This window comes from Lipophrys pholis, assembly GCF_963383615.2.
Source record: "Lipophrys pholis genome assembly, chromosome: 7".
Classification (NCBI taxonomy): Eukaryota; Metazoa; Chordata; class Actinopteri; order Blenniiformes; family Blenniidae; genus Lipophrys; species Lipophrys pholis.
In genome coordinates this window covers 26,276,787-26,292,075 of record NC_137638.1, presented here as the reverse complement: position 1 = coordinate 26,292,075, position 15,289 = coordinate 26,276,787, and the positions used below count along the sequence as shown (strand labels likewise).

Here is a 15,289-nt window from a genome sequence, read left to right as displayed (position 1 = left end):
GGTCAGTACTGGATCAGTCTGAGTACAGCATGCAGCGACATCACTGGGGTTTCCTGTCTTTCACAACGATCAACATTAAACAGACCTGAATGCAAAACTACAGCTGTCGTTATTTTATAAACCATTTTCAGGACATTCAGCGTATACTGATTTATTCAAACTTATAATTTGATTGCTTTTATTTCTGGCTCCACTAAAACTTTGTTTGTTTAAACTGGATAACCTTCCCAATTTTTGATTAAATTACTTTGATTCAGATCTTTAAAGATTTTTTTTATATTTAAAATTAAATATTTGCATTACATGGCACATATACAAATAACAGTTGTTAATATTTTACCATCACTTCATTTGTATTACCCAATAAAGCACTTTGAACAGTCCCGTTGTAAGAAATACACTTTATAAATACATTTGTTTGACTTTTTCAGGCCATTTATCAACAAACTTCTGCATCAAAAATACACTAAATTAAACAAAACATTAATTCAAACAAAACTTGGTAACTCTTACTGCCTTCAAACATAAAAAAAAAAAATGCTATGATGCCGTTTAATCAACACTTAATTTCAGTTTCAGTTCACTGATTAGAAATTAAACACAGAAAAATTGGCAGAAATATTAATAGCTATTCTGGGACTTCGGGCATTTTCCCTGTGGCCCTTAGTGAATACTGGGAATGTAATTTAGTACAATGATGGTTTACCTGTCGTCGGTGCGCAGGCCAGTCTCCCAGGTCCCATACTGACTGTCGGTGTCACGGACTGGTGTTCCAGAGTCTTTCCCCTCCTCCTCCTCACCTCCTTGTGTCTGTGGCACCTGGAAGAAAGACGGAGAGAGAGAAGAAGAAGGAGAGCAGCTTAATCAATGAGAAGAAAACTGGATCTGAGCTATGAAATACAAGATCCATCAAGATTTTAAATCCTAACCATGTCTTTATAATGGATACCTTTAACTTTATGATTTGAATGCACACTAAAGCTTTTCCGTACATTTCTGTATTTTCCTTCAGAATATAATTTATCAATTTGTTCTCTTGCGCAATAATAAGTAAAGTGACTTAAATCTGTCCATATATCCATCTTTTATACACACTTTGTCCAGGTCAGGATCCCAGCCAACACGGGACAAAAGGTTAGTGTCCACCCTGGACAATCACACACATTCACACTGGTCAACAAATCACTTAACGTGTGTGTCTCTGTGTGGCCAGAGTAAGAAAACTTAAAAACATGTCTTCATCTTTCAGCTGCCCCCTTCAGAGGTCACTGCAGCCAATGATTGGGTGAATTATTGGGCTGTTCGCTCACATGTTGTTGTCCACAGCTTCCCATTAGAAGGACAGTTTAGTAAGGATAGTTTGATTCAAAAGATCCTGAGGACGTAAAACTACCGACATGTGGAGGAAAAAGGCTGAATGAGTTTCGTGTAACATCTTTGTGAACAAGTTGCCAGCTCTGCTCACATTTCTTCTTGCTAAGCAAAGTTCAACAGCAACGTAATCTTGAAACGCGACGTTATAATGATCATAAAACACCTCAGCTGGTTAATCGATGTCGCCAGCGCTGCAGCAGAACCTGCGACACTGCCGAGAGAGCTGCAGGACGTCAAGCCTGAGCGACCAGCGGCGGGGAGATGGATCATAAAAAGGTGGAAGGATGAGTTAATGGACACAGGACCAGAGTGGGGACAAAGATGGAGATGGGTGGTGGAACGATTGAGCGTGCATTCGCTGCCTACTGAACCGTGGCTCTTTTAATGAGGCTGGTACAGAGGACATACTGTCTCAAAACCGCACGCCGGCACATGAACTGATAAACCTGGCCTATATAGACGAAGAAGAAAAAAAAAAACCCAAAACAAAAGAAAATCTTTCTGTCGTCAGATGTTGCCCGAGGGGTGGACAGAGAAATGTGATACACCTGGCGCTCTAATTGCCCAGGTTCCTCGACTGTGAGAGCAGCTCGGTCGTGATGTTTATGGGAGCGCCGACTGCCGGTCGGACCGTTCACCCGGAGTGCTCCATGAATGCGCTCCCTGTTCTCTTTGTGTGCGTGAGAGCAGAGGTACAGTAGCACGGCAAAGCAAGTGCAAGACAAGACAATAACACCAGATTCAGAGAACAGTTGTGAGAAGTTTTGATTAAGAGCGCGTTAAAAAAAAATAAAAGTAAGTGGTAAAAAAACAAACAAAAGAGCAGCTCCACAGGATGTCATTCATCAGTGGAGCCTTTCCTGGCAGGAACAGAGAAAACAGAGCAGTGAGAATGGCATTCAATGACTCTCTGCTTCTGAAAAAGAGCACTTCAACTTGAACTCATCCTCTTCTCAAGGATTTACAGCGCTCATACTTCTCAAGTGGACGCGACAGGGTCACGCCACTTAGCTTCAAATATACAGACGACTGAGCTCTGAGCGAGCCAGTGATGACTGCACGCGCTGTTTAAAGACGATTTACGTTTTATACTTATACCATGGAAAAAACCAGAAGCCCAGCTTTGAAATGCCACATGGTGTCGAGTAGGGATATTCTACTGCAGGGACCAAGCAGTGGATCAGTCAAAACCCAGAGATTAGTTCACGTTAATGCAACATCATCAATATGATGAGAAGCTGTTTTTTTTTTTTTTTTTTTAATTCTAATTTGACGCACAGACGTTTAGGCTGCAAAAAAGAAAGAAAGAAAAAAAAAAAAAAAGGATTGTTGGACTGGTCAAACTAGTCAGTTATATCCGTTTTCATACCGCAGCTTCAGTGATTACTTGCTGCTGCCCAAGCTCAAACAATAACACCATTTTCTGATGCTTCTAATGGGAAAGAGATTTCAGAAGGAACTAGAGCTGGTGTTTCAAGACAATGTCATACAGAGTACAACCTTGTGCAGAACAGATACATATAAAAAGAAAAAGAAATAAAGACCCAACTTGCATATTTGTCAGTCCATTAATGGCATTATACATAAGACAAAATCTAAAATAAGCATACATTTATTTCCTTCCTTCAAATGGTGTAATAAAAGCCAAGACGTGGAGTTTGCTGCTTTCTTGTCACCAAAAGCACTAAATGTCTATGCAGGACAATGTCCTGACCGTTTTCCCTTATTCTGCCGTGTCACTGTGAGTTAATTGTGAAGATTTTGAACAAAATAAAAACGCACTCTTGTAAACATATATAGTGACTGTATACATGTGGCATTAAAGTTCAGCTTGTATATAGTTGTTGACGTTATGTAATCCACCGCTCTCCTGCATGTTAGCGTATACTGTAATCATTGCTGGCAGACGCTTCGAGTTAGACCTCGTAAAATTCTGGTGATAAAAATTCCTGTCCGTGTGTGTGGAGTAAGTGTGTTATTCAACCGAAACACACCCTCGGCTCAGCAGCACAGAGGAAGATCTTTGCTTGAACATGTCGGAGTGGCCCCACTACTGAATAGATAGACATACTGAAAGCACTCTGCTCGGAGGCAGCGTTAAAGCCTTATTTATACTGCGGTGGAGTGAAATATGGGATTTTACCAGCTGTCATATTAAACCTAGTGCTGCAGTGCTGTTATGTACTTTTCTGTCGCACTTTGCTGACAGACTGACAAGAAAATATACCCCCCAAAAGAATGTGCAGAACAAAAAATGTTTAAAGCAAATCCCTTCCTGATTTCTCTCTCACAGGTGTAACTGCAGGCATGAGGGGAAAGCAGGAAAACATAGTTGATGAAGGAAGCGTGCCGACCCAACAGGTCCAGAAGCAAAGATTTATAGCTGTCAAGTAGAAGGTTTTTCCTTTAATAACATTACCAATAGCCCCCCCCCCCCCCCCCCCCCCCCCCCACCCCGAGAGGAAGGGCGTGTCAGAGGGAAACAGCGGAACAAAGAGCGGATGAATGGAAGGTTGAAGGAGGAGAACGCGCAGATCACTAAACTACGCCTGACTGACAATCTGTGGAGGAAGGCGCTGGAGGAAACCTTGGAAACTTCTGCTAGATAACGCTGATTGTGGCCGCTCGGTCCTCGACAGTGCGAGGGAAAGTGAGGGAAGGGAACTGCTGTAAAAAGATCTAACAGATGGTCTCACAGCAAACAAAGTGAGCAGTTACTGAAAGTATAATAAGAATATTGCATGTGATGTTTTCATCTGAGGTTAAAGTTTAAACCACAGTTGAGAAACGTGTTCATCTCTAGATCACTATCAGAATGCAGGCTGTGTATAAATGTGAAAGTGCAAACCATAAACATCCTCAAAACAAAAAATATCTGAGTTCAAGAAGTACGAATCCGATGTATTCTATCAGGAATCGACAGAGTCTGACGCTTGGTTACCATGTGTTTGTTGACAACCATTAAAATTCACTGAGTCACAGAATCAGATTCCCAGTGCGTCACCACTTAAATTCTCTACTCGTCTCATCTCCTTCATTTAGCTTGGGTGGAGTGGGAAACTGTGCACTCATGCCCACCGCGGTAATCAATATCCACATCCTTTAGATATCCACAACAACTGCTCCCACAAGCACTCATCTCATGTCAACAAAGGGGTATTCCAGCCACATGTCAGAAGGCTTGGATTAAGACGAGCCCTGCGAAGTGGGCCGAACAGCGCCCGTTATTACTTCATTACATAAATGCTGCAATTAGGCGACGGCCCAGTGCAGTACAAAGCGTCTGCTAAGAACAGAGGGCAAGAATGTGAAAACCTGACTTGGCTTAGGATTTCTGCTCAGAATGCGTTGAACCTGACTTAAAGGATTACTTTCATTCTGAGGTTTGTTTTTCTGGTTTTTCACGCCTGTTATTGAGAGTTAACATGTCAACAGTGACCGACGTTGTGTCTCTAACATGGTGGAAGTGCTGCTGCAGGCTGCTAATCTTAGCGATTGTCCAAGTATATTAAAGCTGAAGCTCTAATAAGACTTGGAAGGCTGAATGTTTGTCTGTTTTTATTCTTGTGTTGCTTTAGAAAAGCCAATATGTAACCAATTCTATTCCACCTGCATCTTGTTGTGTTGCAAAATGATAATAGACATAATGTTGAACTGAATATCTGGCTGCAAACCTAATTTACCTCAGAACAGTTTTAAATCCCTGGAAGGAGGACAAAAACAATTATGGCTTTTAAAACAAGCTTAACTAATAAATAAACTGGTTCATGTAAAGAGTTTTCACTTCATATTTACACATTTGACATGGAGTAAAATACATGTGAGAGAACTTGGACAGCCCACAGATTTATACCTAACATTTTGCAAATTCATTTGTTTTTATGACTGAATCAAATGTCAAAGTCCATCTTTTACACAAGTATGGCTACAGTGGAACGATGGAGTACATATTCAACTACTATCATAGAAATACAGAGAAAGATACAAAAATGAAAGAGCTGCTATAAGAAGGGGAGATTCCCCAATGGTTTGGAACTGCTGTGGCTCAGTTGTTAGAGCAGTTTATCCTACAATAACAAGGTTGGTAGTTCAATCGCCCATCTCAACCCATTCATATGTCAAAGGATTTATCCCAATGAAGTTCAAGCACCATATTTGTCAGGAATTATTGGGTGAATGTGTGTATGGAACCCTTTAAAGGTGAGTCCCATTTACCATTTGAAATATAAACTTTTGCCGTCTGCTGCAGGAATAAAGCGAGAAGTGGAAGAAAGGATGCACATTGGCTGTATTACTTTCTATTAAATTTATCCTCCAAAAATTGAAAAGATCTATTAAATAGTTAAGTTAGTATGAAAATACAATTCCCTGGTTCACACAGGGAAAATAATATTAACAATAGGATTTGTCTTGGCAGATTGTATGCTGTGAAATCTAATCTGCTAAATCATATCATGTCAAACAAATGCTACTGGTCTTTGGATATTTTTGTCTTTATACTACAAACTATTAAAGAATCTTTCCAGCTTTTGCAGCCCAACCAGGATTAACACCAAGGATCAATAATAGAGACAATCCAACATTTTGTTGGCCATATTTTGTTTTGCAGCATGCCAAGATCAAACTGGGGAAAATTCCTTCAGTTCTAACTGTAGGCACCATTTACCACCTTTTATCTCCATCATACATGCCTCATTATTCTCAAACTATGCTTTGATGAGTCGAACACGGCTAAAAGAAGAGCACCACCAAATGCACACCAGCTTTACATGCAGAATAACCAAGACTCCTAGTTTCCCCTGACACTGCTTCCTCTCCATCCACTTAGTGTCAATCAGGTTCAGTCATTACTGCCCTCTCACTGTCGTTCATGCACTTAGTCGTGGGAGGGTGCGCTGCTCTCAGCGACCACAACCAGAGCTTCTGAGGCCTGAAACTAGAAGACGGCCACACGGATGTCGCCAAAACACAAGTTATCATTCGGGGGTGTGACTCATGAGGTGAGCTCAGAGTTAAGCAAACAGGCGTTAGCTTGAAGAAACGTCACTGCAAAGATTTCTAAATCTGTTCTTCAAACAAAGCAGGGCAGAATCACGGGCGATGATTGTGAGGCGAGTAAGAGTTTAAGCATACAAACACAATCGCTAACACTAATTTCACCTTTCCTGCTTCTGTCAATCATGTTTAATTGCATTATATATAAAAAAAAAAAAAAAAAAAGACAGAAGAAAGCGCTTAAGAGCCAGTGTGACTTCCAAACAGTGACGAGGTTAACGTTGTTCTAAGAACATAATCTAAGTTTGCAATGTGATGAAAGCACAAAAACAGATAGATGAGAAAGTGCAGGAGAATGTGTAACGCAGCAGATGGATGAGTTCTTGACATGTTTGGCCGGCGACCAAATAGTTGATGCAGGAGCAGCTGTTAACACAGTGACTTGGACATTGCTGCACAATAGCTTGAATTCCACTTGGGCTTTATTTAACGTCCACACATGTAAAATGTATAACTGAGCATCATTACTGCCAAAATAGATGGATTTCTGAATTAAATATATACAAATTAGATTGGTACAGGAGCGCCTCAACGCTGTACTTACAGCAATGGGGGTGTTGGGGGCCGTGCGCCTACGTAAGGACAGACGCTGCTGGCTGCGCAACGAGAACCTGCGAATGGACTCCCGACTGCGGGACGCGAGCGAGCGCAGAGAGTTGGTCCTCTTGAAGTCCCCGGTGCCGCCGTCACCCCTGCCCGTTGATAAGAGGCCGAGCGCGCCATGGAAGGAGCGCCGCACGTTTCCCACCCATCCCGACACCTGGGAGTGAGCCACTGACAGCTTGTCTCCCAGATACTCCATCACCACTCGCTACTGGCAGGACTTGCTGCGTCTGAATGGAGCCTGTGAGCTGAGCCGCGACTTCTGTTGTGACAGCAGCAGGGAGTCATTAGAGTCCAGTTGTGCCAAGGAGGATGCAGTCCAGGGAAAGTGTCCGAGGAGCTCACTGACGTATTTTGCAGGGTCAATACTGCAGCAGTGAGGAAGGTGACAGCGAGAACAACAACACAGCTCAGCTCGTTTGATGTGGTGATGCCGGTGGGATCTGCTGCTCACAGCACTGCAGCACAGATAACGCCAGGCTGATCAGTCAGCCGGTCACTCGGGGGCTGTTACACAGGAACAAGACTCTCCCTGGTTTCCCTTCTGAATGGCCTTTCTGCAGTCAGTCCCACTGGAGCCGTCAGGACTCTTGTTTCAACTCATCACTGTCAAGGCTCCGGGCTGTCGGCATAAAGTAAATTGTGGAGCTTTCTAACGTCTATTTTGATGCCCACCAGATATGCTAGCTATGATACGCCTGGCACACCATCCGGCTGGGCATGTAAAGGTTATATAAGGCCAGTGCCTATTATAATATGACACAGTCTAAGACATTGAAATTCTGCTGTGCTGTCTCACAACAAGTTTGTTAGACATGCTTATCTGCAGTTAAGTACTAATCAAGTTATTGGAATAAATAATTAACAGTACTAATGAATCTAGATACTCAGTAAAACCTTTTCTTGACTAAATTCATTACACACGTTATTACTAAGCAATGCTGTGATACTACCACCGATCCTCCAGGTTCGAGCCGCTCTGTCCTGGTTGGAAACTCAATTACAGCAGAAGCTACGATTCACGGCTGACGTAGATCCATTTCTCCCAAAAAACAAGGCTCAGATCGAAAGTTGACAAATCATGTTCAACCACTTGGGGCTCATATTCCCACAGCAGGCAGCGCTGTGATATCTTTTGGTAAAAAAAAAAAAAAAAAAAAAGAATAACAAAAATCGTGCAGGACAGCTGGTGGCAAAAAGAAAGCTGCTTTAGTCGTTTGTATTCCAAGAGAAAAACTAGAGGGCAAGCCAGCACAGTGCCAAAAACCGGAAACAGGAGAGGGTGGTGTGATAGAGAAGTCAGGTCCAAAGGAGAAGAGGAAAATTCCCTCTTCTTGCCTTCTTCCTGCAGGTACAGGCAGGTAGGAGAAAATGCGTCAGCACTGCTGCTGTCCGTAGTCAGCGCTCCAGGACTCACCGTCAAGGAGAAACTGGGTGGAGAGAGGGAGTGTGGAGTGTACTCACAGAGAGAGAGAGAGAGAGAGAGAGAGAGAGAGAGAGAGAGAGAGAGAGAGAGAGAGAGAGAGAGAGAGGAGGTCCCTGATTCAGAGCGGGTGGAGAGAGAGAGAGCGAGAGAGAGAGAGAGAAAGAGAGCGAGAGGGGAGGGTGATATATGTTCTGCGGTGCTCTGTCGCTCCGGCCTCATTCAGTTGCAGGAAAAATGGTAAAGTGACACGGCCAGAATAGCAAAACAATGGACACAAATGTAAAGCAAGAACTATTGGCACTTTACAAATAGAAAAAGAACGCTGAGGAGAAAGTGAGGATGATTAGAGTGTGATCTCGTCAGACAGAAATAAGCCTGAGTGCATGATCATGTTTAGGAGAAAACTATAAATAGGTGGATTTGACATGCATGAGACAGATCTGTGAGAAGACAGGTGTGGCTCTGCCAATGAAGTCAGATTTTAGTGTGTCAGGACATCGAATCACAACAGGCAGGTGAATGTTTGTTTAAATCTCACTCTGCCTAAGACTCATGCAAACAGTGGAGACTCAAACACTTCCTGACACATGGGGTTGGTTCAAAAAACAGGTTTCCACCAGGAGAAGTTAGAAAAAAAAAAAAAAAAGCTATCACAGGTGACTGTGGAGACACACCTCAAAGTTAAGCTGAGCTAAAGTGGGACAAAGGGACTCATAATGGAGCGATCTCTGTCCGAACATGCCCCCTGCAGGTAATCTGATTAACACCTGAGGTCTCAGTTTCCAGCAGTATTCAAGACTGACCACACTCTTTTGTCCTCACTCTCAGAATGGCCGCCTCGAAAAGTGCTTTTTTAAGAAGAGGGATGTGCAGCCTGTAACTCTCAGGCGCCTTATAATTTCCAAATGTAATGTACTGTATTTATACGACAATGACAAAAAATTATATGAGCAGTTGTCTTTTCTCCACAAATAATTTAAAAAATCTGACCGTCTTGCAGTTTGAGGTGACAACCTCAATGTAAAGTAAATTATCCATCACATCCTACAACAGTATGTGGTTTTTCCAGCTCCTCTCGCTGCAGGAGATCGTCCCAGACATGAGCAATATAAACATAAAATGAAAGATGATTAAGGGAAAATAGATTTTAACTCGATGTCAATATGTTCAGACATTCTTTTTGTCAAGTTTTATTGATAGGACAAAGAAATAAAACTATAAGAGCTGGCTGAACAATTATATATTTTGAATATTTGACATTTACAACCCTTTCAGTCTTATATTATGACGAGAACACTTTCATATTATGTTGTGACACGTTCTTCTATTTAATACTATATGAGGTTCTTTTTGAACAAAAGTTTCCTCCGGGTGCTCCGGTTTCCCACACAGTCCAAAAAACATGCACCGAGGGTCCCTGAGCAAGACCCTCGGCCCCCCCCAGCTCTCCAGGACACACTTGTAAAAGAGATTATTAATCTCAATGTGGTTCTCCTGGTTAAATAAGGACTAAATAAACAGTCATAATCTGAGCTTTCTTGAACAGAATACAAAGTTTGACAATGAAGGTTCATCAACGTTTCAGCTCCTTTATCAGCCATGGTGTCATTACTATTACTGCAGTCCCCTGTATACCTGAACGTTTTACTTGTACAATACACGTAAAAAATATTCTATAAAAGTTGTATTATTACATTTGATGATTTTCAACTTTGTCATGCATAAAGGTTAAGTGAAGATTCCTTTAATTTAGTTTCACTGAGTTTATTTTCAACTGCCACTCCTTGTGTATCAGTTTATAGGATAATACTCCGTTTTTATTCGACCTGCATAACTGCTGCAGCAGTTCAGTTTAACATTTCACTGCTGCCGTACACGTACAATCATAAATGTGACAAAAACATAAAAAAATTATCGATATAAAACATTTCTTTTGACATCGCAGTATAATGTGTTTTTGTTTATGTCATAGTGACGTTATGTTTCACAACAATTACCGAATTAAAACGTGATACCAATCCACTGTTGTGAGGGATCCTAATGTGACAGTATTATGATTCCGACTTAATATAAATGGAATATCTTAATGTACATCACACAAAATATTCAACCCCTGCTATTAAAAATGCCGGTATAAACTGACCAACCAGCCAATATAATAGTACGTCTGGTTTTATAGTTGTTAAGATTAGTAAACCAAATTGGTTATTTCTGGGAATTGGGACAAAATTACATGTTTTCCCAAGGATTACATTATAATGTTGACAAAGATGAATACAGTATAAAAATGACATGATAACTGGCACATCTGCTCAGCACTCACGTTCACATGATGGATATTATATTATATATATATATATTATGGTCACTAAAAGGCAACCAGGCTATAATTGCAATGGTTTTTTGAAAATTAATCTTGTACAAGAAAAAATATATTTTCTTTCCAGAGACATTTGTGCTCAAACTTTCTGTGAAGAAGCTTATGATGCTTTTTGTGTGGTACTCGTCCCTGATCTCAATAGAACAACAGAATGAGAAAGACATTTTAGAGCTATAAATGCCTGGAAGAAATATGTCACGGCTGCCGTCTTTCCGTAATATTTCTCCTCCCAACACCAAGCATCATCGCCTGGGAAGTGAGTCAGCTCTTCATCACCTCCCTCCTCTGACCTCATCAATCTGTGCGCAGTCCCGAGCCAGAAACCCAACCAGCAGCGAGCCACACCGAGCGGAGCAAACGGGGTCGAGACAAAAGTGCAGAGAGTCCACAGTGTAGGATAATTACAGGCTGTACATACAGCATTATATAAGAAGAAACGTACATCCGAGAGGCAAAGACGTATAATGAGGGTTATGCTGTCACTTACCCAGAGGCGGAAGGAGGTAAGACAACATGACCACATGTACCACACAGCTCTCATCCCGGTGCCCATCTCTGCTCTGCCTCGTATAGCCGACTGAGACCATCACACTCAGCAGTGGTGAGATCACCACATGGCTATTAATTCAAATCTGCTGCAGTGACAACTATTCCCTCGGCTGATATCATTCAAAATAGTTGAGCTTTAAATACTTGTAATTTATGAAACTGCCAGAGCTAAAGTCTTAGCCAGATACATAAATCACATGATTTCCAAAATAAAATGAAGATGATTATTAATAACTTTCCCATTTATTGGGGATTTTTTTTATAATACTTTGCAATTAATAAATAAAAAGTATAAAATCTGAAATAAAACATAAAAAACTAATATACTCAAAGTCAAGATATTGCAGCCATTTCTGTGATATTGCAGCAGAAAATCCTTGATTTTAGAGGTTTTCACAGGACTGTGGTGTACATTTTGTTTTTACATGTTTTCCACCCATTCAACCAAAGAAACCTTAGATTAATCAGTCAACCTCAAGGACATGAGGAAAAAACGTATGGGACGATGCCATAAAAAATAAAAATAATATATTGTTTACATCGGGGGTCTCAAACTCAACTGACCCGGGGGCCACTGGAGGCAGAGTCTGGGTGAGGCTGGGCCGCATCAGGGATTCCACATGAAAAGTTGTACAAAAAATCCTCAAACTTCATTATTCACAGTTTTTAATGATTTCTTCTGAATATGAAGTGTCCTGAGCATGAATGGAACATTGAATCGAGATCATGAGCAGCTCTTCAGAACATGGTTTCTCTTGCCTCCTCCTTGCTGCCAGAGACGAGGCAGCGCTTATTCTCACATATCTGACCCACATTTGGCTTGAGAGAGGAAGCAGTTGAGACCCTCAGGACATGAAGAACAGGGGTCTTCAACCCGCAACTCTATGGTCCCTCGAGCTGTGGAGCGCCACAATTCAATAAATCCAATCAATAAGTCCAACTATTTGTGGAAATGGACTTTTGTGATCATAACATAATGGGAAATGGTACAACTACGTAATGCAGTAAATCACACCACTCTCTATTGGTCCTTAAATTGTTAATCAATACAGAGAATAACACGCATGTAGAGATTCTCACATGTGATACAAGAATAGCAGAAGCTTTTATTTTGACACTCGTCGATCATCAGGAGCACCATGGCAGGACGACACCCCACACAAAACCCTGCTGTTATTGCAAAGCGGCCGGCCATTTAATTGTCTTTGCTTACAAATAATAAGGCATGTCTTGTGATTACAGCCAGCAAACTTTATAATTTCGTGCACTTAATGGCAAGAGATGACATGAAGTCAAACTGAGTATTTACACTCACGCCGTGTGTTGGAGGTCCACTACAGTCGCGGGCCGCAATAACGTTATGCTTTCATAGCAATGTGCGGGCCACAAAATATCGTCTCGCGGGCTGCAAATGACCCGCGGGCCGCGACTTTGAGACCCCTGGTTTACATGCTTACTGCATATCACACAAACTGCGGCAAATGTTTTTCTATCTTCTTTAGTTGGATTTCTTTATCTTCAAAACTCCAAAAGCAGCGATATTGCATGTCTCAGAGGAAGAACGTCATGGGCTCAAGTCTGCAGCTTTCTGTATGGACTCTACTTCCTGCACGTGGGGTTTTCTCACCGCTTTCCTGTGACAATCCAAAATGAATCTCTACTGGGTCGCCCGTTGGATGTCATGTATTATAACATGTATACTTCTCATAACCATAGGTTGTCGATCATTTGTGATTTCCATAAAATTTCCTCAGAAAACACAAGTGTAATCATAAATAATAAGTGTAATTGAGCTTCGCATTATAGTACCCAATCACAAACAGGTTTGACAGATGTGTTGTACATTTATACAGCGTACAGCCTAAAACTCAATACGTTATACACCATCCTCACTATCATGCTTCTTGGAAAACAGAACAGAATCTCTCACTCATTGACTTTTTTTTGCCTTCAGAAAAGTGGATTTCTCCCTGTTATTTATTTGTTCCACCGTTTGAAACCGTGCACGATCAGCAGGTTTCTTCTCCAAACACAACTGTAAATGACAACAAAGAAGCAGTCAGACACCAGGAAGAGTGACACTCACAAACTAAAGCGCAGCCACTAGATGGTGGTAGTGACCTAGGGCTCATGGTCCCCTAATCCGAGCTCTGAATCACAGAAACACTGGACTTGTGGGTTCACGACGCAGACCTTCAACCTGAGCCTACAATTACAGTCCAAGACACAAAGAGCAAAATCCAACCCAGCCCTACAAAGCTGATAACCAAGCATGACTCACAAGATAGGCTTGAGTACGAAAAGTGCACAGCTGCAAAAATACACCACAGAGAACATGTAAAATCATTTTCTACATTATAGGAGAAAACAAGATGCTAAAAGTTTTCAAAAGTAGCCAAACAGCATAAAGTCACAAATATCACAACCATGATTACAATCGGTCACTTCACTTCCCAGGTTTCCCTGAACCTTGCTGACATGATTCTGATGTACGAGCTGTGAGAACTTGTACTTATTAACCATCTGTCAACTCCGATCCTGAATTACAGGCTTGAGAAGGTGCCTGGCCACCACTTCCCTCCATTGTGGCGTTGGGTGGGTGGAGGTGGGTCAGAGGAGCACCGTGCCTTCAACATTAGTCACCAGCACTTCGTTGAGTCCAGCAGCGTGTAACTTCAGTCAACAAACTGCATTCCACCGCAGTCCGTCCTCAAAGCATGAGACACAAACACGCAGCGTCGCTCACAGTCGACTGCACACACTGGCTCGCAGACTCGAGCAGAGCTTTGTGAAAAACAGTCGAAATGGAAACAGTGATTTGTGACAAAGGGCTCGTAGCCAGTCTTTTAACTTACGCAGCGACCTGAGCGCTGGTATTAAATCTTATTGACTTACAGCCACACACACACACACACACACTCAGTTGTGCTGCTGCTGAGCCTGTCTCACCCAGCTGTGGCGGTCCTGCTCTCGGTGGGCGCTGCGACTCCTCACCCTGGAAAGGTTTCCCTCTAGAGAGCTGGCAGCAGGAGCCGATCGCCGTGACACACTACGAGAACGCATCCTGTTCAACTCCTTAAAAAAAAACAAGAACAAACCTGATTTAATCTATATGTACCAAGCTGGTTTTAAAGGACGGGTACATTGAATTAGTGCAATATTTTCACAGATTCAGCGCGACAATACATAAAGATGTTCTGACTTTTGAACACGTCATTATGCGGTTTTATTTCTCTTGAGTCCAATCTGGCTAAAGGGCTTCAACCCAAATCCAAAAAAGTTGGAACATTGTGCGAATAATGTATAAATAAGGAATACAATTTTGTTCACAATAGATGCTGGACAACATATCAGGAGTTTGAAGTAGTACATGTCACCACTTAATGTATGATATAAGAACTACACAGTGGTAAAGGTGTAGCTCATAAAATATCCCCTGTTCAAGTATAGACTGGGGGTCCCTCTCTGTGTTGGGCTTGGGTGCACATACACAGGTTTTCTTCCTGTTACAGTACAAAAACATGCGAGTTAGATTAATTAGTGGCTATACGGGTGCTTTAACAATGGCCACATTTATTTTAGTTTTTTGTCCAACTGCGTTACGGCTACGTCCGTGTGAAAGCAGGTCTAAACTATAAGCTGGTGCGGCCCGAATGATGTGAGAAAGTTACAGCAGTAGAACAGGGACCAGTAGACCATGGCTCCAAAGAGAGACTCATTGCTGCTTAGACATTTAGTCAGATGCCTTTAGAGAAGAGCAGCTATCCACAACACACAAAAATAGTCACATATATGCGATGCTCAGTAAAAACCTTATGGAGAAGGGTCTTAAACTGCGTGTTAGAGCAATGCTGCATTAATGCAAACTAAATTGAGCCAGACATTCCCTACGTCGCCAAATC

At 41.9% G+C, this 15,289-nt stretch overlaps 1 protein-coding gene across 4 annotated transcripts in view; it reads right to left on the bottom strand.

The window, feature by feature from the left end:
• The window catches only part of LOC308112101 (uncharacterized protein), a 33,286-nt gene that overhangs the window by 4,748 nt on the left and 13,249 nt on the right, over positions 1-15,289 (bottom strand). For all 4 annotated transcript variants that reach the window (XM_080467329.1, XM_080467332.1, XM_080467331.1 and 1 more), the window contains 2 exons: positions 14,337-14,462; positions 707-819 (listed from right to left, as the gene is read on the bottom strand). In XM_080467329.1, coding sequence (XP_080323455.1) covers positions 707-819; positions 14,337-14,462 — 239 coding nt within the window. The remainder of the gene's footprint in view (positions 1-706; positions 820-14,336; positions 14,463-15,289) is intronic.